This window comes from Pseudophryne corroboree, chromosome 2, assembly GCF_028390025.1.
Source record: "Pseudophryne corroboree isolate aPseCor3 chromosome 2, aPseCor3.hap2, whole genome shotgun sequence".
NCBI classification, from domain to species: Eukaryota; Metazoa; Chordata; class Amphibia; order Anura; family Myobatrachidae; genus Pseudophryne; species Pseudophryne corroboree.
Window position 1 is genome coordinate 684347259 of NC_086445.1, and position 23552 is coordinate 684370810.

At 41.8% G+C, this 23552-nt stretch overlaps 1 protein-coding gene across 4 annotated transcripts in view; it reads left to right on the forward strand.

Moving 5' to 3' along the window:
* DYRK3 (dual specificity tyrosine phosphorylation regulated kinase 3) overlaps positions 1 to 22082 on the forward strand; it is a 72089-nt gene extending 50007 nt beyond the window's left edge. For all 4 annotated transcript variants that reach the window (XM_063955171.1, XM_063955174.1, XM_063955172.1 and 1 more), the window contains one exon: positions 13231 to 22082. In XM_063955171.1, the coding sequence (XP_063811241.1) occupies positions 13231 to 14778 (1548 nt within the window). In that variant the 3' untranslated portion in view covers positions 14779 to 22082. The remainder of the gene's footprint in view (positions 1 to 13230) is intronic.
* Positions 22083 to 23552: the final 1470 nt, after the last annotated feature.

Genomic DNA, 23552 nt, shown 5'->3' on the forward strand with positions numbered 1-23552 from the left:
ATTACACCTTCCAGTGTTTGTATGGCACCCGGCCAAGCTGCAACATTTGATGAGAGAGTGCCGGTCGTTTGTGCTGTATTATATATATATATATATATATATATATATATATAATATTTTTTTTTTTTAACCTGTCCCCATTATAAATATGCGAAAGAATTAGTACATCTCTTCCATAATGAGTAAGGGGGGGTGCGGCCCTTCGATATTCACTGGAAAGTGTTTGGTGGCCCCCCCAGCTGAAATAATTGCCCGTCCCTGCACTAGACGATAGTGTGTACCCAGCGTTATCATGTGTGGCTGGCGGCATTGGCAAGTGCATACCCACTTGACTATGCCATAAATAAATGGCTGGTGGTGAGGGGGGGCATCCTGCATGGTGTTGTCAACTATATCCCCTGATTGACTTGCATGTAAGGAGGACAGTTGGACGATATGAACGATATATCGTACCGAAATACGTATTGGAATTGGTCATGTCATTCAGAATATCGTCTAGTGTATACCCAGCATTATGGAAACCATACCATGTTCTTTGGGGAGCCGTAGGAATTTGTACTAACCAATGCAAATGTGCAGCGACATAGCAACAATGAGAAGTTTGCTTTTGTTAATCTCGCTAGTGTTGTAATGCACAAACCTAATTGCAGGTTGCTAACCTACGATGTATGTTGTACTGATGCTGGTATATAATTCTGTCACAATAATTTTTTCACATATTAATTTATTATCAGATTCTGAATCACTGAGACCAGATCAGGAACTATATAGAGATATTTTTTCTTTGTTACTTATTTCACAATTCTGGAGAGCTCAGAAAAGGGAGGTCACCAAAGATGTAAGATTTCTTTATTCCAAAGGTCACACATACTGTATGTGTGCAATCAACGTTTCAGATGAGCTATTTTCAAGATAGTAAGATAAAACAAAGATAGTGACTACTCACCAATATATTGACAAGTGCCCACTGAGTTACTCTGCGTCGCTTCCTGCCTCCAAAGCAGTAGAACGTCTCATGGAAGAGACGTCAGCAACTAATTACCCCTTGTCCTAGCAACATATAAACAAAGTTGCTTGGTCAGACGAAAAAAAACATTGTGACAAAAATCTCAATACATAGGGATATATGCAATTGCGGTCGAATTCCCGAAAATGTCGAAAAACTGGACTTTTTCGCCCCAATAAAAAATCGACCGTGCAATACAGTACTTTTTGTCAAAAAAACGGATTTTTCAAATTCGACTTTTTGAATTTCGACATTTGACAAATTCGACATTTCTGCAATGGTACAAATGCGGCTTTTCGACAAAAGTATATTCAATTGAAGAATGTAAATTCGACAACAGTGCTTTTCGACAGTAAATTCGTCATTTTCAATCCGCCTCACTTTGCTGGCGGAATGTAATAAAAAATTTAAAAACATGTTTTTTTTTTGTGTTTTTTTTTTATTGCTAATAGCATATCTATTTATATTAGAAGGGATTAGGTATTTGGCTTGTCTATTTAGGAGGCACAAGTATTATTTATATATATTTTTTAAATATTTTTTTTTTATGGAATGGGTTAAAAACCTGAAAAAAAAAATGCGTGGGGTCCCCCCTCCTAAGCATAACCAGCCTCGGGCACTTTGAGCCGGTCCTGGTTGTAAAAATACGGGGGGGGGGGGGGAAATGACAGGGGATCCCCCGTATTTTTAGAACCAGCACCGGGCTCTGCGTCCAGTTCTGGTGCCAAAAATACGGGGGACAAAAGACGTAGGGGTCCCCCGTATTTTTGGAACCAGCACCGGGCTCCACTAGCTGGGGTGATAATGCCACGGCCGGGGGACACTTTTATATCGGTCCCTGCGGCCGTGGCATTAAAACCCCAACTAGTCACCCCTGGCCGTGGTACTCTGGAGGAGTGGGGACCCCTTCAATCAAGGGGTCCCCCCCCTCCAGCCACCCAAGGGCCAGGGGTGAAGCCCGAGGCTGTCCCCCCCCATCCAAGGGCTGCGGATGGGGGGCTGATAGCCAGAGTGTAAAATGAAAGAATATTGTTTTTTGCAGGAGAACTGCAAGTCCCAGCAAGCCTCCCCCGCAAGCTGGTACTTGGAAAACCACAAGTACCAGCATACGGGGGTAAAATGGGCCCGCTGGTACCTGTAGTTCTACTGCAAAAAAAATACCCAAATAAAAACAGGACACAGACACCGTGAAAGTAAAACTTTATTACATACATGCCGACACACACATACTTACCTATGTGGACACGCCGACTCTGGCCACGTCTTTTTCTGTCGACGTCCGGGGTACCTGAAAATAAAATATACTCGCCTAAATCCAGTGTCCTGGTCTTTTATTTGTAATCCACGTACTTGGCAAAAAAAAAAAACGCATACCCGATCCACACGGACTGGAAGGGGTCCCATGTTTACACATGGGACCCCTTTCCCCGAATGCTGAGACCCCCTGTGGCTCCTGTCACAGAGGGTCCCTTCAGGCAATCAGGGAGCGCCACGTCCTGGCACTCTCCTGATTCCCTGTGCGCGTCTGAGCTGGCAGACAGCGCATCGCACAGCACCTCCATTAGTTTCAATAGTGGGAACTTTGCAGTCAGCGGTGGGGTTACCCGCGGTCAGCCGCTGACCGCGGGTGACCTCACCGCTGACCGCAAAGTTCCCACCATTGAAGATAATGGAGGGGGCTGTGCGATGCGCGTCTGACAGCTCAGACGCGCATAGCCAATCGGGAGAGTGCCACGACGTGGCGCTCCCTGATTGGCTGAAGGGACCCTCTGTGACAGCAGTCACGGGGGTCTCTGCATTCGGGGAAAGGGGTCCCATGTGTAAACATGGGACCCCTTTCAGTCCGTGTGGATCGGGTATGCGTTTTTTTTTTTTTGCCAAGTACGTGGATTACAAATATCACTGGACACTAGATTTAGGTGAGTATAATTATCTTTTCTTTTCAGGCACCCCATGGATTCTACTTGGAGAAGTGGACTGAGCATCGTGTCAACATAGGTAAGTATGTATGTGTCGGCATGTATGTAATAAAGTTGTACTTGTCAAGGTGTGCGTGTCCTGTTTTTATTTGGGTATTTTTTTTGCAGAAGAACTACAGGTACCAGCGGGCCCGTTTCCCCCCCCCCCCCCCCGCATGCTGGTACTTGTGGTTCTCCAAGTACCAGCTTGCGGGGGAGGCTTGCTGGAACTTGTAGTTCTTCTGCAAAAAACAATATTCTTTCATTTTCAACAAGGCTATCAGCCCCCCATCCGCAGCCCTTGGATGGGGGGGACAGCCTCGGGCTTCACCCCTGGCCCTTGGGTGGCTGGGGGGGGGACCCCTTGATTGAAGGGGTCCCCACTCCTCCAGGGTACCCCGGCCAGGGGTGACTAGTTGGGTATTTAATGCCATGGCCGCAGGGAGCGGTATAAAAGTGTCCCCCCGGCTGTGGCATTATCTGTCCAGCTAGTGGAGCCCGGTGCTGGTACAAAAAATACGGTGGACCCCTACTCTCTTTGTCCCCCGTATTTTTTGCACTAGGATCAGGCGCAGAGCCCGGTGCTGGTTGTTAAAATACGGGGGATCCCCTGACATTTTTTTTCCACGTATTTTTGCAACCAGGACTGGCTCAAAGAGCCCGATGCTGGTTATGCTTAGGAGGGGGGACCCCACGCATTTTTCCCCCGTGTTTTTTAACCATTTCGGCACCGTCGGAAAAGTCGAATCCAGGACGCACTTTTCCGTCAATTCCTCCGTTATTCGACAGCAGGACTGTCGAATCCGTTTTGTATTGAATATGTCGAATCCTGGCACCCCCCGGCCGGAAATTCGACTGTCGAATTGTGTCGAATTTAAAAACGGTCGAATTCCACCCGGAATTCGACCGCAATTGCATATAGCCCATAGTATCACAGATACATGCAGTTTTAAAAACAGTACCGCTAGACTACATAACGGATATCTGCACATCAACAAATAGTAAAAAAGAACAAACATATTAAAGTCCGTTTAGCATGATATGAAAAACTTATGGTATATTATTAGCTAATGGATGAGGCTTAAAATTAAAGATACTATTCACTAAACTATACACACGAGTTTGAACATAAACTGTAGCTGTTGTTAATATTTTATATGTAAAGCAATCATAGCATTAAACAAAGCTATGGAGGCCCAAAGTCTCATTCAAACCTCTCAGGGACAATGTGTCAAGTCTATCAATCCATTTAGATTCCAGTTGTAACAGTAATCTCCCTCTATTACCTCTCTTAGGGGCTAATTCAGGTTGGATGGCAAATCGTGACCCAACCGGATTTTATACGATCGCCCGGCGGGCGCATGCGCAGCCCCAGTCCTGCGCATGCATCCACACTTTCTGCACGGGGAAGGGGGGGCGCTCCATTTCCGCAGTGTGGCGCGAATGGGGGGCAGAGGCAGCCAAACGGGGGCGTTATCATGGCGGCTGTGTGATGTCACGCACAGTCGCTGCTATAAAGAACATGGCGGCAGGACTCCTGTGAGCAAGAGCCATCCTTAGTCTCTGCTAACAAGCAAAAATTGCGATCGTTTGCAATTTCTGCTTGTTGAACTGGGGGAAGCGCCGGTCAGCATGCTGGGCGACCTTGCCCAGCAATGGGCGGACCCCAGCATGTGATCCAAAGGATTACAAATTCTACTAATTAGCATTAACTTTGTCTTATTCAAAGATTTCAGTGCTGAATTTGTTTTTCTGAAAGGCCATGTGTTTTTAAGCGGTCTTAACTATGAATGGGCTAAAATGATTATATGAATTAACCCAAATCAATCTATTCTCTGGTGATCTACATTTAACAGTGGTAAATAATTTTACAGGTGGCAAAGCAAGTGCTTTATTCCTCAATTAAGTCAAATGAACTGGATCAAATCCCCTTTCAAGGAATTTGTTGAACATTAATTCAGTCTGTTTGATACATCTAAATAGTTAAGTTTACCTACCAGGTTGATAGACTAAAACTAACTAGGCTGTCAGTACTATTATGGGTATCAAGCACTGATCTGAAATAATGTTCACTCCCTGACCACAAATTTAATAGGTCACTAATGTAATGGGAGAATGCCAGTATGCTGTTAAAAATGGCTGAATCTGTCAAAAATATGTCATGTTCTAGAGAAAACAGGAATGCATTAGCTTACGATGGGGCCACATTGGACACCCTCGCACAGCCAGCAATTTGAAGGTAAAATACACCATCATAATAGAAATAATTTTTTGTTAATACCAATTCTGGTAATGACCTAAAAAACTTGATCTCAGGACCCTTGTAGTGAGGGTTGTTTGTAAGTAGCATTTCAGCAGCATATAAGCCTAGGTTGTGTGGTATGCAAGTATATAAGCTACATACCTCCACCGTGTATAATAAGCAGTGTGCTTGTAAATCAGGGATAGATGATAAAGCCTTCAGTAGTGAATTGGTATCCTTTAAATAAGTAGTCACTTCTGTATGGTTCAGGAATGATTGACTTAAACACCTACAGAAACTTTTGATATTGCTATTAGGGTCAAATGTAGACTTTGGCTTAAAATGACTCTGATGTAACCTTAGGATGTAAATCAAAATATTCCTCCAATTGAATACTTCTATTAAGTTTATATGACTCCACCTTCCGTTGTAGTTGGTTAAAAGAGGTAGTTGGGACCAAGGCGAGTCCACACTGTAGTACCCTTTTCTCATAGGCTGTCTGAGCAGATAGATTGAATATTAAGTCTTGCGCTGCGTTGGTGGGTTTTTTGTGAAGCCTTCCCTTGCCTCGCAGTCTGGCCACCTCTCCATGTGTATTTGCTTCTATGTTGGCCCGCTGTGCCCTGGTTCGCACTTCTAAAGTGAAACCATTCTTATTAGCGGAGGTGTTGGGTCCTAGGGCATCACTATCACTTCCAGTAGTAGCATTATCGATTGAGGAATCTGCTCGCTTTCAATTGAAGGTTTTTCTAAAGAGCAGCCATTTATTGTCTTTGGAGTATTCTTTTAAGGCTGGGTTTGCCCAGTGGGTATCCACAAAAGCCAGTTTCTGTCAGCAGAGCCAAACACGCGTTCACTGTATTAGCAGGAGTGTCTGATACCTTAACCTTGTCATATCCAACATGCACCTGTAATTCTCAGCACAAAGTCTGCTTTGTTAGTCACTCTGTAGTATTTTCCAGTTATCTTTCAACTACCGTGTTTCCCCGATAATAAGCCCTACCCTTGCTTTTAGAAACTGGTCCAAAATAAGCCCTACCCCGAAAATAAGCCCTATCAAAATTCCCATTACTCGAGTCCGTGCACTAAATTCAATGCCCCCAGCTCCACCCCTACTAACACCCTTCACCGCCGCCCTGCTTGAGGGATGCTATACAGTACTGTATCAGCCGTTGAAGACTCCAGCTCCCAGTCCCAGGGATGCATTGCGCCCTGCGCATGATTTCACCGTGCACATCACGCGGATTCTGTACACGGTGGGAGTGGAGTAGCAGCGGCGCCGGCGGAAAGCAAGATGAAAAACTGGAACTGGAGAGTGCTGTAGGTGAGGAGCAGGACTGGGGGCATTGTGGCTGTAAAAGGAGGACTGGGGTCATGGTGACTGTAAAATAAGCCCTACCCCGAAAATAAGCCCTATGGTGTTTTTTGTTGAAAAAAAAAAAAATAAGACAGTGTCTTATTATCTGGGAAACACGGTAACTACTAGCAGTAGTTACTGAAATCTATATGAATTCCTACACTGTACATATATGTTAAGAAATTGTTACAGGTACCACCTTTCTGCTTAACTAAATGCAAACAACCATGTTGCCCCCTTCTAGTGATCAGACCCCATTTACACCACCGCTTTCAAACCGGGTAATGCCCGGGTCGGCACTGTGTACATTGCACATAGGTGCAGTGTTAACTGTTCTGCCGGCGCTTGGAGATGACATCCTCTCCAAGCACTGAGGATTTGGCTCTCCCTATACTTTACACTGCCCTGTTACACAGGCGTTCCCAGGTCCAACCCTACTCTGTTGACTTCCCGGGTCACTCGACCTGGGCTATTTTTTTTGGGACCCTTTTCCACTGAGCGGTGGCCCAGGTTAACTTGGCAATAATACGAGTTATTGCGGCAGTGGAAGAGGTGTTTTAGTCTTTCTGAGCTCTGCTTTATGTGCTAGCAACCATTAACTGTATGTAGCTAGAGGAACAGAGGAGTGGGGTCTAGGTGGGATTATCCTGAATTGGCACTCATTATTCTGTCTCTTCAAGCAGAGTCCGAGCGAATCGCTGAGCTAATTTATGGTCTGTTGTGACTTTTTTATTTAGTTTGCAGGTCTGCTCACACTTTTTCAATGATTGTTTGCTCCCATGGCTAACACGCTAATTCTGTATGACTAAGGGGTCCTACTCACTGGCCGACCCGCCGCCGAGCTGCCCGACGGCGGATACGGCCGACGAGCGACCCGGCGGCGGGGGGGCAGTGACGGGGGGAGTGAAGTTTCTTCACTCCCCCCGTCACGCGGCTGCATTGAAGTGCAGGCAAATATGGACGAGATCGTCCATATTGGCCTGCATGCACAGCCGACGGGAGACCAGCGATGAACGAGCGCGGGGCCGCGCATCGTTCATCGCTGGAGTCTCCACACTGAAAGATATGAATGAGTTCTCGTTCATTTATGAACGAGATCGTTCATATCTTTCAAAAAATCGGCCTGTGTGTAGGGCCTATAAGGTCAGCCAAAGTGACAGATATTTGAAGACTGGGTACATAAAAGCAGATGATCAGGGCTGGAAGAATTCAAGCCATCTCTAAAGAATCTAAAATCCAGGTTGAGTCAGTACACTTAAAACAGGATATGTCAAGCGCCTACATATTGCATGGGATGTATAGCATGCATTCACAGGTACCATCCGATACATCTGATGGGCTGGATTAGGGTGCTTCAAACTTCCTACTATAGATCACAAGCGATATATCGCGAGCACAAAAACCACCGTTCGATTCCATACAATTCCATTTGATCACGACAAATAACGAGTGCAGCACCAACAACCTGGAGGAGTCGACCCGATGCTCACGGGGCCGCGCATCGGATCGGATACACAGCTAAAAATGCACGATTTCACCCAATATATAGTCCCGAGTGACCAAATTGAGCTGAAATTGAGCAAAATCGTTCTAGTGTATGGGGCCCTTTAGAAGACTACAGGCAGAGGTAATGTCACTAATGGGTGTATCGCTGTTAAAATTCTTACTCATTCTATCATTGAGTACTTTGTAAGAGAAGCGGAGATGGATACCCTGTCTAGTATTTAAATTCTTTGGGCTAGCCACTTAGCAGCTGCCAGGAGCAGCAAGCCTCCTGAAGTGCCCGTCCTCACTGTAGAAGCACACCGAGTGTGACATGAGCACACATGCATGCTTCCAGCAGGCAGATATTTTAAACCTTAGCAATGGAAGATTCTGTGTATGTATCTGTGGCCCATTCTCTGTTGCTATCCCCATTTGCCACTAAAAACACAGGAGACAAACAAAAGCATTTGTTTTTCATATTGGGGAGTCTTCAGTTGAAATTGAATTCATCTACAGTACCTCCACTTCCGAGGTAAAAGTTACATGTGACAGCGCGTTTCAGGGGACTTTAGTTCACTAAAAAAAGAGAAACAAAAACTATAATTCTACCACATTCCCTGATATTGGCCAGTAGTGGCATCAATATAGTTCAGCAGGCACCCTAGTCTTGCCCTGCCTGTAACTGGCAAAACGTTTCTGCTCAAGCTGATGGCATAATGAAACTCCTCAGCATGTTGGGAGTCAGAGTAGGCAACAAATACCTCGTCCTCATGTAAAAGATTTGACCTTTTTAAAAAGGTCAGAGTTCGGCCTGCATCCAGCATTGCCACCGAACTGGGACTTCATTACATCCTGGCCCTGGTCTTTTACTCAAACATTAGAAAAGATGGCTACACAGGGCTCCATGGTGTACCAGCCCTGATATTGATCCACCTTTAGCCTCACTAGTCAGTGGGAAATAGCAAAGTGATATCATGGATCTGACAGATGAGGAATACAGGTAGAGTATCACATATCCAAATATTCCGAAATACGGAATTTTTAGAGTGAGAATGAGATAGTGAAACCTTTTGTTTTCTGATGGCTCAATGTACACAAACTTTGTTTAATACACAGTTATTAAAATATTGTATTAAATGACCATCAGGCTGTGTATAAGGTGTATATGAAACATAAATGAATTGTGTGAATGTGCACACATTTTGTTTAATGCACAAAGTTATTCAAAATATTGGCTAAAATTACCGTCACGCTGTGTGTACAAGGTGTATATGAAACATAAATGCATTCTGTGCTAGACTTAGGTCCCATCACCATGATATCTCATTATGGTATGCAACTATTCCAAAATACGGAAAAATCCCATATCCAAAATACCTCTGGTCCCAAGCATTTTGGTTAAGGGTTACTCAACTTGTATAAGATTTCAGATACAGCAGGGCTGTCATTATGTGTATCTGATAAGCCTGAGAGGGAAGGAGACTCTGTTCAATGGAGTCTTTAGTGGCCTCAAATGTCACCCTCCTTTAAGCCATCAGTAGGGCTTGTCTCATTCTAGTGAAACTTTTCATTTTATCACACAATGCTCGCACTAGTTTAGCAGACCTGGCTCCCATTTTTCCTATATAGCATGCCTGGATATTAACTATTTTCTAATTTCTCACAAATTAGCTTCTTTGCTGTCTGTAGTCTTGGAAACTAAAGGGGCTGAATTAACCCTTATTCACATTAAGGATCTGTGGATGTCAGAAATATCTGCAGGTTACCATTTTATTCTGAAAGGACAGGCTGCAACATCGTCAGTCAGTAATCCTATGGTTCAGTTGACCTAATCCAGATCTCTACATGCATAATTTATATGTGGTCTTCAGATCCCATGATTGGACAACCAGTATGTCAGTCATTCTATACAAATACTGATAGGTCGATTTGCTTGTTCCATACTTTCTTTCTGTTATTATTTATTTTATCCCAAGTGCTTCTCAAAATATGCTCAGATCGTTTTATTTTAATATATTTAGTCTTTTTATATGTTTTCTTTATATTATTATGTATTCTAGGTTTGATACATTTTAGGCCTTTCCTGGTAGCAGAGCAGCTTCATCCCCTGTCAGGCAGCTGTAATTGTAATTTGCTGTTGATACGTGTCTTGCCTCACAGGGACATTAAAATGATGATGCACCCTATGCAAAGTACAAATTGGCAAGAGCATCCATTCATACATCATACTCCACCATGATGTCTATCCAGTGACTGTATCTAGGCAGGAAAGCAGTAGGAATTACTGTATCCTGCTATGTTCTACCTAGACCTGGTTTATTTATAAACTGGCTCCTGTAGCTTGTTTCTATTTCTAGTTCCTGTTGATGTTTCTTACATAGTCAGCATTTCTGAGTGTGCCACCAGTGACTATAATGGGAAGCAGATGTCATTGCTGGAGAGTTTCAGTGACCATCTAGCAAGTGTTTACATCCAGCACTTAACTGAAAGATTCACGCTTCAAAGAATAGTCTCCTGAGCTGAAAACATGCAGACTATAAGGCTTATAGGTATAAATAGCACCATTATATGTGCAGCCTGAATTCACTTCATGCAAACACATCAGTTATTACTGTGCACACACAAACCAGTGACTGTGCAGGCCTGCATCTCCTGACGGGCGTAACACTCAGACTTAACATGGTTCATTCTTTTAATGATCACTCTGGATGTGTGTGACTGCTGGGTGGAGTGATTACATTTAATTGACATGAGCAAAGCACATTATAAAAGAAAGGGAAAATTCCCCAGTGGATCTTCATATACATTAGTAGAAAACATTGTGGTAAGATTATTTATGGCAGTGTAAGCGCCTTGAGTCCTATTGGAGAAAGAGCACTATATAAATAAAATTATTATTATTAAGTGTTCACGTTTCCTACACTGATTGGGGTATATTCAGCGGTAGGAAATGGGCAGCCTCGAGCCTTCACTTGCAACCCCAAGTTTTTCCTTTTGTTATACCTTGTAATGAGTCTTTGAAATACCTACTGATATGTTGTTGCACATTGTATCTTGTAATGTATTAATATAACCTATTACTGCGATAAAGGGTGACGTGCAGCCATTTGAAGGTTAGAGGGCCGTCCAATGCAGCTATTGAACTGTATTCGGTTGCCTACCACTCCTCTGTGTGGAATGTTATCATGCAATACAAAGAACACATTTACTAATAGAAAAATAAAAATGGTTTATATAGCTTTTAACTTAAATGTAGATAACTGTTGTAGCAAAGTTTTTGTCTGTAACTCCTTGGAAAGAAATCCAGCAGAGAAGTTAGGGAATTACAAGTTATTATAACTAGGCACCATGTTTGCCTGACAGAGTCCATGTTTCAAGTTCTACTGGATAAAGGGTCACTGGCTGTGATATTTATACTGTGAGCCTTTCTGTGCACACCCAAAGCCTTATCCTTTTGCATTATTCACATTGCCAGTCAGAAGGGGATACATGAATGCATAAATTGTATGAATCTTATTTATTAGGTTTCCCTATGATAAGGCTGTCCATTGGTTTATACAGATTTGTGCTGTTTGGAACAGCATTGGGAGGTCAAAAATAGTCAAACCAGTTACTCTATATTATTGTCGCAGATCTCATGAACTTAGATTGACTTCTTATGCTGATGTTTTTGCGCACCAAGCTATGCTAATACTTAAGGTTTGTAGTTTCTCTCAATAACTGTTATTTGTAACCAGTCTGAGGATTTTGACGTAGCTGCAGGTTGGCAAGTTAAAAATATGTTTCAGATGGCATGTGAAGACATTATCCTAATTTTATTAAGCCTATAAATGCCTGCTTTTTAACTTCACAGCCTACATTTCAAAAGACCTAAACCTTTTAAGGCAAAATCCTCAGTTGATATATACTGGTAATACTGATTTTGGGTGGGATGCATGACAGGCGTTGCATCCCAACACTCATGCATGCATAGCAGCATGAGAGCTGTCCTTTGCACGTGGGGACTTCCGGGGTTAAGGACCCAGTAGTACGTCTGTGCATGCGTTGAATTACGCACGTGCCATGGGTGGTGCTAGGAGGGATCCAATTTGATCTTTCTCGAGGCAGTGCGATAGAAGCCCATAGGCTTCTGTAGGGTAGCACCCACTGCATCCAAGCTCTTGAATATATTGCATTCCTGAGCTCAGTGCATATGCTGTATGCTGCCAAACCTCCTAAAACTGTCTTTACGGAGGTTTGGCCGCATTTTAAGGAATTGAATCTTCACAACACAACAGATCTAGGCCTATTACAGTTGCATGTCTGCTCACTTAATGAGCATGATGCTGGATCCAGATGCTCAGTCACTGCTCGAATTGCAGTATCATGCTCTGTTTAATCACCGTTGTAGCAAGTCATATTTGAACACCATGTTAGTTTGTCTCTTTAAATTATTGGTGCGTTACATTTACATCCTTATTTGCCAATATCTCCCAACTATTGCCAAGAAATCACATCTTATTGCATATATTCCACAGGGTCTTATTCTCCACACTCCTGTTATTCATAGTTATGTCAAACACTAAAGCGGGAATTCAATTAGCCGTGGCTAATTGCCACCCCGGAGGAATTCACTTAGTGGTAAATACCCTGCAAGCGAGTCACCGCAGTCAGGCTGAGCTGAGGTGTAATGTGAAGTCCGCATAAAAGAAACACAAAATCTGGTCGCATGCGTAAAAAAAACCCATTGATTCAGCAGTTTACGTGGAATTAGCGGGTTTTTGCGCCAGAATCACAATTATTCAGCGCAGGAAAAAGGCTGTTTCATCGAATAGCCTTTCCCCTTGCCGCAGAGATTTTTTACCAGTAATTAGTCGCGGAGTAAACTCTGCAGCTAATTGAATACACCCCTTAGGAAGTAAACAATTTCTGTTCCTTATTAATCTTAGTCATAGCAGGACTGATTAGTAAGTGCTTTCTCTTACAGTCGCAATAAAGAATGTAAACTTGGCTTTGTGGAAATAAAATTGCTTATTTTAAAATGTGTGTTAGTATATTAGTATTCTGCTCAAAATTACAGAAATAAATCTATATATTTTAAAGGTTTTATTTTATCTTTTCTACTTTGTATACAATTGTTTATCTATTGCTATTCCATTTCTTTCACCCTAATTATTTTATTTTGGTTTCATTTTCTCCTTAGATAAGTGGAAATAAATTTGCCATGAAAGATCACCAGCAGGTCAAGGTTCAGCAATTATTTGATGACTCCGGCAATCGCAGAGGTAGTGCTGTCATCCTAGGAGCAGACTACACATTACCAGTGCTGACCAAAGAGAAGAGCTCGGACAGTTCCGGCACCTCAAAATCCAGTGATGGCTCGACCAAGTCCTCCAAGGCCACATATTTAAGTCCTGAGCAATCGCTTAAACAAAACAAGCACCAACTGACCTCTTTTGAAGTGCAAGAAATCAGTAACTTCCCTGAGATCCACTTTGTGGGTCCAAATGCAAAGAAAAGGCAAGGTGTTGTAGGGGGTCCGAACAATGGCGGGTATGATGATGACCAAGGTGGATATACATTGGTGCCCCATGACCATGTGGCTTATCGTTATGAGGTGTTGAAATTAATTGGGAAAGGTAGCTTTGGTCAGGTGGCAAAGGTGTATGACCACAAACTCCACCAGCATTTGGCCCTAAAGATTGTCCGCAATGAGAAAAGATTCCACCGTCAGGCAGCAGAAGAGATCCGGATCCTGGAACATCTAAAGAAGCAAGATAAGACTGGGAGCATGAATGTAATTCACATGCTGGAAAGTTTTACTTTTCGCAGTCACATCTGCATGACCTTTGAGCTACTGAACATGAACTTGTATGAGCTAATTAAGAGAAACAAATTCCAGGGTTTTAGTCTGCAGCTAGTTCGGAAGTTTGCCCACTCAATCCTACAATGCCTGGAGGCTCTACACAGGAATAAAATCATCCACTGTGACCTTAAGCCAGAAAACATATTGCTTAAACAACAAGGACGCAGTGGAATCAAAGTGATTGACTTTGGATCCAGTTGTTTTGAGCACCAACGCGTCTATACATACATTCAGTCTCGTTTCTATAGGGCACCAGAGGTAATTCTTGGAAGTCGTTATGGCATGCCCATCGATATGTGGAGCTTTGGGTGCATTTTGGTGGAGCTGTTGACTGGCTACCCACTGTTCCCAGGTGAGGATGAGGGAGATCAGTTAGCATGCATGATGGAACTCCTTGGAGCTCCACCTCCAAAGATATTAGAGCAAGCCAAGAGAGCAAAGAATTTTTTCAACTCCAAGGGCTATCCTCGCTATTGCACTGTCAACACACTTCCTAATGGGTCCGTAGTCCTAAACGGAAGCAGGTCACGCAGGGGCAAGATGCGTGGTGCTCCCGGTAGCAAGGACTGGTTGGCAGCATTAAAGGGTTGTGAAGATGCTCTTTTCATCGACTTCTTAAAAGGATGTCTGAACTGGGATCCGACTGCACGCATGACCCCCAGTCAGGCACTAAGACACCAGTGGATCTGCAAGCGATTGCCTAAGCCCCCAATAACAGACAAGTCCTCAGGAAAAAGGATTACAAGCCATACCAGCTCCTTCCCAGGGATTGTCTCCAAATTACCCCCTGTAGTGGGTGTGGCCAATAAATTACGAGCCAATTTAATGAATGACTCTAATGGGAGCATACCACTGCGAACTGTTTTGCCCAAACTAGTCAGCTAATATTAACTGGTGTTAAGCACAGCAATGAAAAATATTTTGCTGCCCACTACTTAGCCACTATAACTGAAAAGATTTAGCATTTTAATTATTACATTTTAAGAAAGAAAAGCAGAAATGAAAAATAAATCCTGACCGATTTTAGCTATGCATGATCAGGATTAATTGTGTGTCAAGGGCTAAGCATTTCAATCGCCATCTGGTACAAACTTGATTCTTTATCTTATAATTCAGTATGTTACTCTCATGAATATGCAAAAGCAATAATAACAGAATGAAGGAGTAAAAGTAATGACCTCTGTTTTACTTGTTATGCTGTCAAATAAGTCGTCAGAGAATATAATGAGGTACCAATTTTGCCCACATTTGCTGCCTCATCTTTTGACAAAAGTGAAGAGCTGAGAGGACTATTGGCCATGAGGGAGAGCTATGAAGTATGCTACCTTCACGGAGAAGGTTATTTGGGAACGCCAACTTTTCAACATCTTTACTTTAGGATGTATATGTGTACTCATTACTGATACTCTCATGGGCACACATGACATCTGTAGTTCCATTTTTGTTACTGAATTTAAAGTCCGTTAACCCATAAAATCTGCAGTTTCTGAGAAATTCCCAATAGAATAACATTAGTGTATATAACATTGTAATAACAAATAATAAGAGGTTTACTATTGGTTTCTAATATTATTTTAATATTTATACAAGGTTAAAGGGTAAACAGCATTTTAATAGTCTCCTTCATACTCCTAAAATATCTACAGGAAAATATTTGGAATTGAGCAAGAACAAAAGTGCATTGCATCTTTAACATTTGGTTAATGTATGTGTTAAGCTAAGAGAATGTTGGTTGTGTGCTGCCAGGAGCCCACAGTAAAGCTGCAGTGTACAGCTAGCAAATCATTTACTTCTGCCATCGGCAGGATGTTTATCCTTATTCTTTCCAACTAGAAAGTTGTGTACTTCTCCATTGCAAGAAAACCACCTATAAAGTACTCTTAAAATTTAGATCCACTGCCACTAAGGCTATAACATTTTCTTTGAGGTGGTTAAGACAAGGCTTACCACTTTGTCTTCTTTCTTAACAACATTATAGTACATGTATCCCAAATATTTGGAGGGGGGGGGGGGGTAATAAATAGTTTGAAAAGTCAGTTGGGTGTCTGCTTTTTCCTGTCTAATAGACACCCGACCAACTTTTCAAACAATTGAATACCCCATTTGGTATTTTATGGGTCCCTTTCCTATGATGGTTTTTAATATAGTACAAGCTGGAGGCATAGTAGATATTACCGAATGAGTTAATTGCTAAAACAAATGACCTCTAGCTAATGATGATCATTCCAGCTTCAATGTTGTCACATTTTCTGATTGCCAACAATTTACTTGCAGATTTATTTAACTTGGTGCTATGTCCATTAAGAGTTCAGTTGTCATTGGGGTGTAGTGCTCAATTTGTGGATCAAATGAGTAATCCGCCATATTCCTACAATGTTTTTATTCAAAGTCACATTTGATATAATGACGTGTGTGGGATAGAGTGCTAATGCAGAATGAGTGGCCTGTTGCTTTTTTTTTAAATGGCAAATTTTAAGTATTTGAAGGCATTCCTGTCAGTTGTTATCTACTGGCATATGGGCAAAAATATTTTGTTAAAAATTTGGGTTTTTATGGTTTATTCTTCCAAGGAACAAATTTGAAAACAGTGACATAACTTGCGGTCATTGGGGGTTATTCAGCGATGGACGCAGGTCTTGCTACCAAAACAAGGTTCGCGTCCCATCTACTCACATGCTGGGGCCCGCCCAGCACAGGGCAAGGCCGCCCACCATGTGTGTGGCGCCGCCCCATGATGCGATTTAATTGGGAATGCATTGATTTGAGGTTGACTCCTGCCCACGCATCCTGGCCGCTCTGGAAGGCAGTCCGGCGCCACTTTCTTTTTCCTCGTAACGTCTGCGTGTTGCACCACACAGCCACCCCAAAAATGGTTTTGACACGCCTGCGTTGTCCGGACCACACCCGCAAAACACTGCATCGATGCCCCAACCCCTCCCCATGGCTGCCGCTGTAAATGGCCTGAATGTGGCCCCATAGTGAAGGGTCACACACACGCACTATAACCATTCAGTGTGCTAAGACCCAATGGACGTGGATGCTGCTTGTGAACGCAGCAGCTGCATCCATCACTGGATAACCCCCATTGTTTTAATATTTGTTCGTTTGTGCAAGTTTATGACTTGTTTGTGACCCACGCTGCTGCAGCGCCATCAGTTTGATAATCTGTTTTACTGTATATTCTCCCAAGGACTCTGTTGGACTTTTTGATACATGGTAAGATGTCCTTTCCAGGCACAGTTTATCCTTTTTATTACAAGGGGTATATTTACTAAAGGTCGATTTGTATACATTTTTGACAGTTTGAAACTGCTGAAAATTTATCTAAATTGATGTTGTGGTTCTGAGGCTAAAACATGTGCTAACATTTATAAAGATAATATGAAAAATAATCATCTGTTTGTACATGTGTGTTATAGCCCCTGAAACGCCATACAAATTTTCATTGATTTTAAAATCTATGCAAATCGCCCTTTAGCAAGTATATCCCCAAAAGTGGATGGTCTGTAAAATCCCTGGGCCTATAAGATGATATATGATGATGCTAGTATTGTGATAAACATTGCAGTTGTTATCAGAATTTATTTATGTCAGTCTGATGTACTCTGCTTTGTGTAAAGCTTTAAGGTACACACTTGTAACCTTTTTTATGGATTTTAATGAAAATCACTTTTTAGTTAACTAATCCTGATAAACAGGTGAACATGGCCACATGGTATAATTATGATCATTGTTTTAATTTGGGTTGTCAAAATGTTCTGTCTTGTGTGATCATATTTCTGAACGATTTTTATTTTGTGTGCCACATGTAGCTGCAATTGTAAGATCTAGAACAGCGTTGCTTTAGGAGTACAAATTTTGTGGGCGTCTTTAGACCAAAGAAATTGATACATACAGATAATTTAGCCCATGAATAATGTTGCTTATTGTAGAACAGCGTTTATAGATGCCCCTCATGTCTGATACAGATTTAGTTGACCTTGTACAGACGCAGTAAGTGATTGATCTCTTTGAGTTCCTATTACTATATTTAGCCCTAGCCGTAAAAGTGTTTGTATTGTCAGCCAATATTTCCTATGCCCATTTATTTAGGTTATCACTATAACCTATGTTTGAGGACTCAATTATGATATTAACATAAATTATAAGTTACATTTATATAATAGATTCAGCAATTTACCTTAAATCTAATGTAAAATACTGATCTCTTTAATTGATATAAAGAAACATGAAGATATAATTAAAAGGGTAAAAATATCAGAACTGAGAATAAAGCTAAAAAGTAATAATAATGGGCGCATAATGCGCTGCCTGCTGCGAATAGAATGTGAGTTTCAAATGGAATGCTAATTGGTCTACACCAGGGGTAGGCGATAAGTAGCCCTCTAGCTGCTGTGGGACTACAATTCCCAGTATGCCCTGCTACAGTTTTGCTATCAGGGCATGCTAAAACCTTTGCAGAATATTCTGGGATATGTAGTTAAACAGCAGCTGGAAGGCAGCTTATTGCCCATCCCTGGTCTATACGCATGTCCTCATGTTTACGTGATCGCACTGCCCCACTATTCTCTGCAATGGCAGCCATCAGCACTTACTTATCCCATGCTAGGTGCAGGAGATCTATCTGAAATGTGCCTTTGCAATGCATGTGCTCACCCACGACTCGCCCAAGTGAGTATTGTCGTGTGCTGGCATTGTTACCACCCAGTTACAACACAGAAATTCCCTTTTAGCAACTGCAGTGCAGCAGCATAGTTGTCTGATTCAGCCGTACGTTCACAGAGATGCATATGCAGCCCGCAATGCATGTGCGGTATGTGACACATTGCATAGTTGCTTGCGACTCAGCATCAGAATGGTAAAAGCAGCAGAACCTGTGCAAGCCAGAAACCATCATCTATAGGTGGATTGCTGGTTTACAACCTTACTCCATTTTTTAAAATATACAAATGAATGACATATAGCTAAAACAATGTAGGGTTTACAGATGATTAAGAGCATGTGAAGAGAGACTAGAAGGAAAGTGAATAGAATGTTATGGAAGTATATTAGTTTTGTTTCAAGGACAGGTCTAACCCTTTAACTGCTGGCAGTCTTTATTGTGTAGCAGATCAGGTTTAGAAGGGTTATATTCTATGACAGAATGATGCAGGTTTATGAGAGCATCTGATAGAAGGTGGTTTTATCCTTTTGTTGTGTCCATGAAAGTGCTGGATGAGACTCTGCAATGGTCACGTGCACACATCACAGGTGTTTCTAGGGACAATGGCAGAGAGATGACAGGAATAATTAAGGCAGATGACATTCTAGATCAGAGGCAACAGTGACAAAGAGCAGGATAAACATCAATGAAAGAGTGACACACCCTGGCTATACTTCCCTCTTTTCTGAAACTATTGGGCCTCTTAGGGAGGGTGCACATATGAAAAATTCACAATGCATAGTGTAACCACAAAGCACAGCAGTAACAAGCACTTTTGTTGCTGAGCTTCATCCCATCCCACGGTTGAAAAACTCTGAGCTCTGTCAATCCCCTGGGGAAAAGCGGATGCAGTCGCCCCTCGTGTTAGAAAGCCCTTTTTTCTGCTATGTGCCACATACATTTTCTTAGGTCAGAGATGGTTTCCTGTAAATAGAATGCGTACAGGAAATCCTGCATGCTTTGATAGGACATTTGTAAGTTACTGAAATGAAACAGTCACGTATGTAAGTAACCTGGCCTAGATATGTCTGCTGAAAAATAATGTGCAGGAAAGGCAGTGTACTGATAACAGTGAGGTCATTTTTTCTATATTAGGAAGATGTTCAGAGGAGAAATTGTATATGGAAAATATGTATTCTACTTCTGGACTCCCTCTTCACCAAGTATCAGACCTGCAGGTATCACCCCACCAGGACTTCCATAGCCTATAGGAGTTCAAATACCGAGATCTACTACTAACTTTATTGATGCGAATGAATGGGCTGTAGCTACCCCTACACCCCTGCTCCATCATTTACTATATGTATAATGCCTTCAGTGTGTGAGCCGGGGGACTGTAATAGCTAACATACTGTAGCTACTCCACGTGTTCCATCTCCCCATCTTTGTTTTCTACAAGTCCAGGCATGAGGCAACCCCTGTGTTACTGCTACTTGGTGGAGAGGGAAGCAATGTTTTATGCATGGAGTAAACCTTGTAAGTTGTGTTTTTGTATGTAGTGCAGTTGGAAATGTAAAAGAAAATTGTTAGTACTTAAGAAATGGAAAATTTGTCACTTATTTATTAAAAAACATTTCATAGACTTCTGATTGGGTGACAATGTTCGAGCGCTTGCTACGCAGATCGGAATTAGAATTCCCTATTTCATCCCTTATCTATGCAGTGCAGATTTTATTATTGGTCAAGCACAGTGGTGTTTAGGAGCATGACGCACACAACCGTGGGTGTGTGTGTGTGTGTGTGTGTGTGTGTATGTATGTATATATATATATATATATATATATATATATATATGTATATATATATATATATATATATATATATATATATATATATATATATATATATAAAATCAGAAAAAGGCTGTCGCACTCGGAGACTTTTAAAAAGAGTAAGTTGTACTGAAAGACATCGTAACATTGACTCTGACGTTTCAGGGTTATTAACCCCTTTGTCAAGGTGAGAAGTGTGTATGTATATATACCTTTTGGTATAATGACTTTTGAGTAGTTTTCTGGTAAGAACTGCAATGTTTTGGGTTAATTACAAAAAGGGCTTTCTCATTAGTACTTTGTAATCACACTTTTTCCGTCATCTTACCTCATGAACAATGAGAATTGCATATGTAACTCCCATTTTCTTTTTTGCTACTCATCCATCATAAAAATGTGGGGTGGGTTAATTCTCCATGGGCCTAATTCAGCATGGATCATTATTCTTTGAAATTGCAGTTGTCTGCGAGTAGAAAGGCGCCGCCCGACATGAAGGAAAAAACGGCCCATGCAAGTTTGCGAATGCATCACAGATCCCTATCCATTTGCAGATGCATACGCAATTTCTGGAACATAGAAGATGTTTTGCCGTCTGAGCAAATGTAAGTAGGTCTGAGTCTGTCACTAATCTGTGACTAAAGCGACCTGGAAGTGGTCTGCGCTGATGTTAGAGACCCTTCCCAAAAATGCCTGGGTACGCCTTTTTTTTGTTTTGTTTTTTTTACACACCCAGAAATTGGCAGGTTTCCGCCCAGCAACCCTGGCTTCCTGTCAGTTAAACAGCGACTACATTGCGATTTATGATCTGTATGCAATTTCTGTCACTACTACCCCTACACATGCTCTGCTGTTCTATAATCGCTCAATTTGCAATTTCTCTAATTAGCGATACATGCTGCATTAGGCCCCATGTCTTGTTAAGTTGCATTCTGTTGCTGTTATATTACCATACAGAGGTTGCATTTCTGAGTCTAAAAATGCATGCCATAATGACATGCTGTGAAGAATCATAATGTGAGAGGTCTCCAGTATCCAAATATGTTTTTCCTAATGTTGCAGTCTGTAACCTAGACGGTCACCTGCAAATCCAATGTGTGTGAATGTTCTTCCACATTTTGTTTGTGTGGTAATGCTTGCTTATAAGCTTGTTGGAGAATAGGACGTACGTACAGTATATTAAGAACATTTTGTGAGAATACATTTATTTTGTTGTAAACCTTTGCAAAATGTTCGTCATTGACCTTATGATGGATTATAAAAATCCAGTAATGTGTTGCAGATGGCTCCAACGGGTATGTTATTCATCCTCATGTTTCCATGTCACACTCACTTGTTACGTCAAACACTGAATTTCTCTCATTGCCGACTCCAGAAATGCCAATGTTTATGTCTCAAAGAAATAGTCCCATCATACATTTTTCTAAGGCCATGTGCTCCTTTTAAATACACATCTTAAACATTTTAATTTCTTGTACCTACTGTGAGGTGTGTTTTGTATATATGGCACTATGAAATGTGTGGTTTTTAGACCTTGAATGTTTTTTTTCTTCTTCTTTTTTAATGTGACTTGTAGGATTTGCAATCCTTTGGATCCAGCATAATATTTCTACCAAATAAAATGTAAAATGAAATATGCAAATAATTTTTACATTTGTTAATTGGGGTCCAATTGTATTATCTGTCCATATTGAAATAAAACAGTTTTTTTTTCCAAAGTGGTGCTTGTTTTTTAATTTTTTGATTTCTTACATTTTTTTTTTTACAGCTCTCTAATAAAGTATTGTTTTATCAAGGAATTTTGCACGGAAAGAAAAAAGTGTGTATATGCTTATAGATGCATAAAGGGGTGTGTGTGTACGTATATGTATCTGTGTGCATGTGTGTGTGTGTGTGTGTGTGTGTGTGTGTGTGTGTGTATATATATATATATATATATATATATATATATAAATAGGACAAGAAGCAAGCGGCACTCTAAGTCTGATAAACAGTCAAATATATTTCACACACATAGTGATCCGACGTTTCGGGGACCAAGCGCCCCTTTGTCAAGGTGAACAACAGTGTACATAATAAAATTCATACCTTTATAAAGAAGTAGAAAACCCGCCAAGTGCTCCACACCACGCCCGCCCGGCCGCTCGTGGTCCGTTCCCTGCTCCGGCTCTCCTGGCTGACGTCATGTTCAGTGCGCCGTACGAGCGCATCGTTGTCTTGGTTACTAGACGCATCGTTGCCTTGGTTACTGGACGCTGAACTCGGCCGGGCTGCGGCGCTGATCGAGAAAAACATAAACAGTGCATAACAGCGTAATTTACAGAGCCAACCACCACTAAAATAAACCCACTGTTCCAAAATCAGTTGCTACGACTGAGTGATACTTGGGAGTATATGTTATATACATAATCCCTCAAATATGATAAAACCGTGTAGATAGAGCGTGGTGAGTTTAAAAAGGTCACCCATATGGCTTGCTAGATCTCTGTCCTCTATATGACAGACTGATGCAGAGTGCAATGCACACATGATCACTTGTTCCATGTGTGCAAAAAGTGTCTATCACTCTATGGAAAGATTTGAGACAGTAAATGAGGGGACTGTTTAAACTTATATAGTCGCCCCTCCTAGATCCGCTTAAGGGACCCCAAGTATCACCTTTGTCACTGCCAGGCTAGAAATATTCCTAAAAAGAAATCCCACATATGATGGTCCCCTGGTTCATTGGTACAGTTATAACGGCTATAACCCCTATATTGTTATTAATTCTAAGGTACTACTATTTATTTAAAGATGTTCCAGTTCAGTCTCTCGTTCAACCCATGGGGATTAGTTGTGTTCAGTTCAAAAATCCATTTGGTTTCTAGACGTAAAAGTTTGCCATCCCTGTCTCCCCCTCTAATGTGTTTGGGAACGTGATCAATGATCATATGTTTCAAATCATTCATGGTGTGGTTGGCCGCCACAAAGTGTCTTGCCACTGGTTGCTCCGATTCTTTGCCTGCCAGTGCTTGCTTGATGGCCGAACGGTGGAGGGCCATCCTCTCTCTAAGCGTCCTTACTGATTTTCCCACGTAGTGGAGACCACATGGGCATTTTATGAGGTAGACTATGTGGGTGGTGGTGCAGGTAAGAACATAGTTGATCTTGTATGTTTTATCTCGATGAGGGTTGTTGAACTTGGAGCC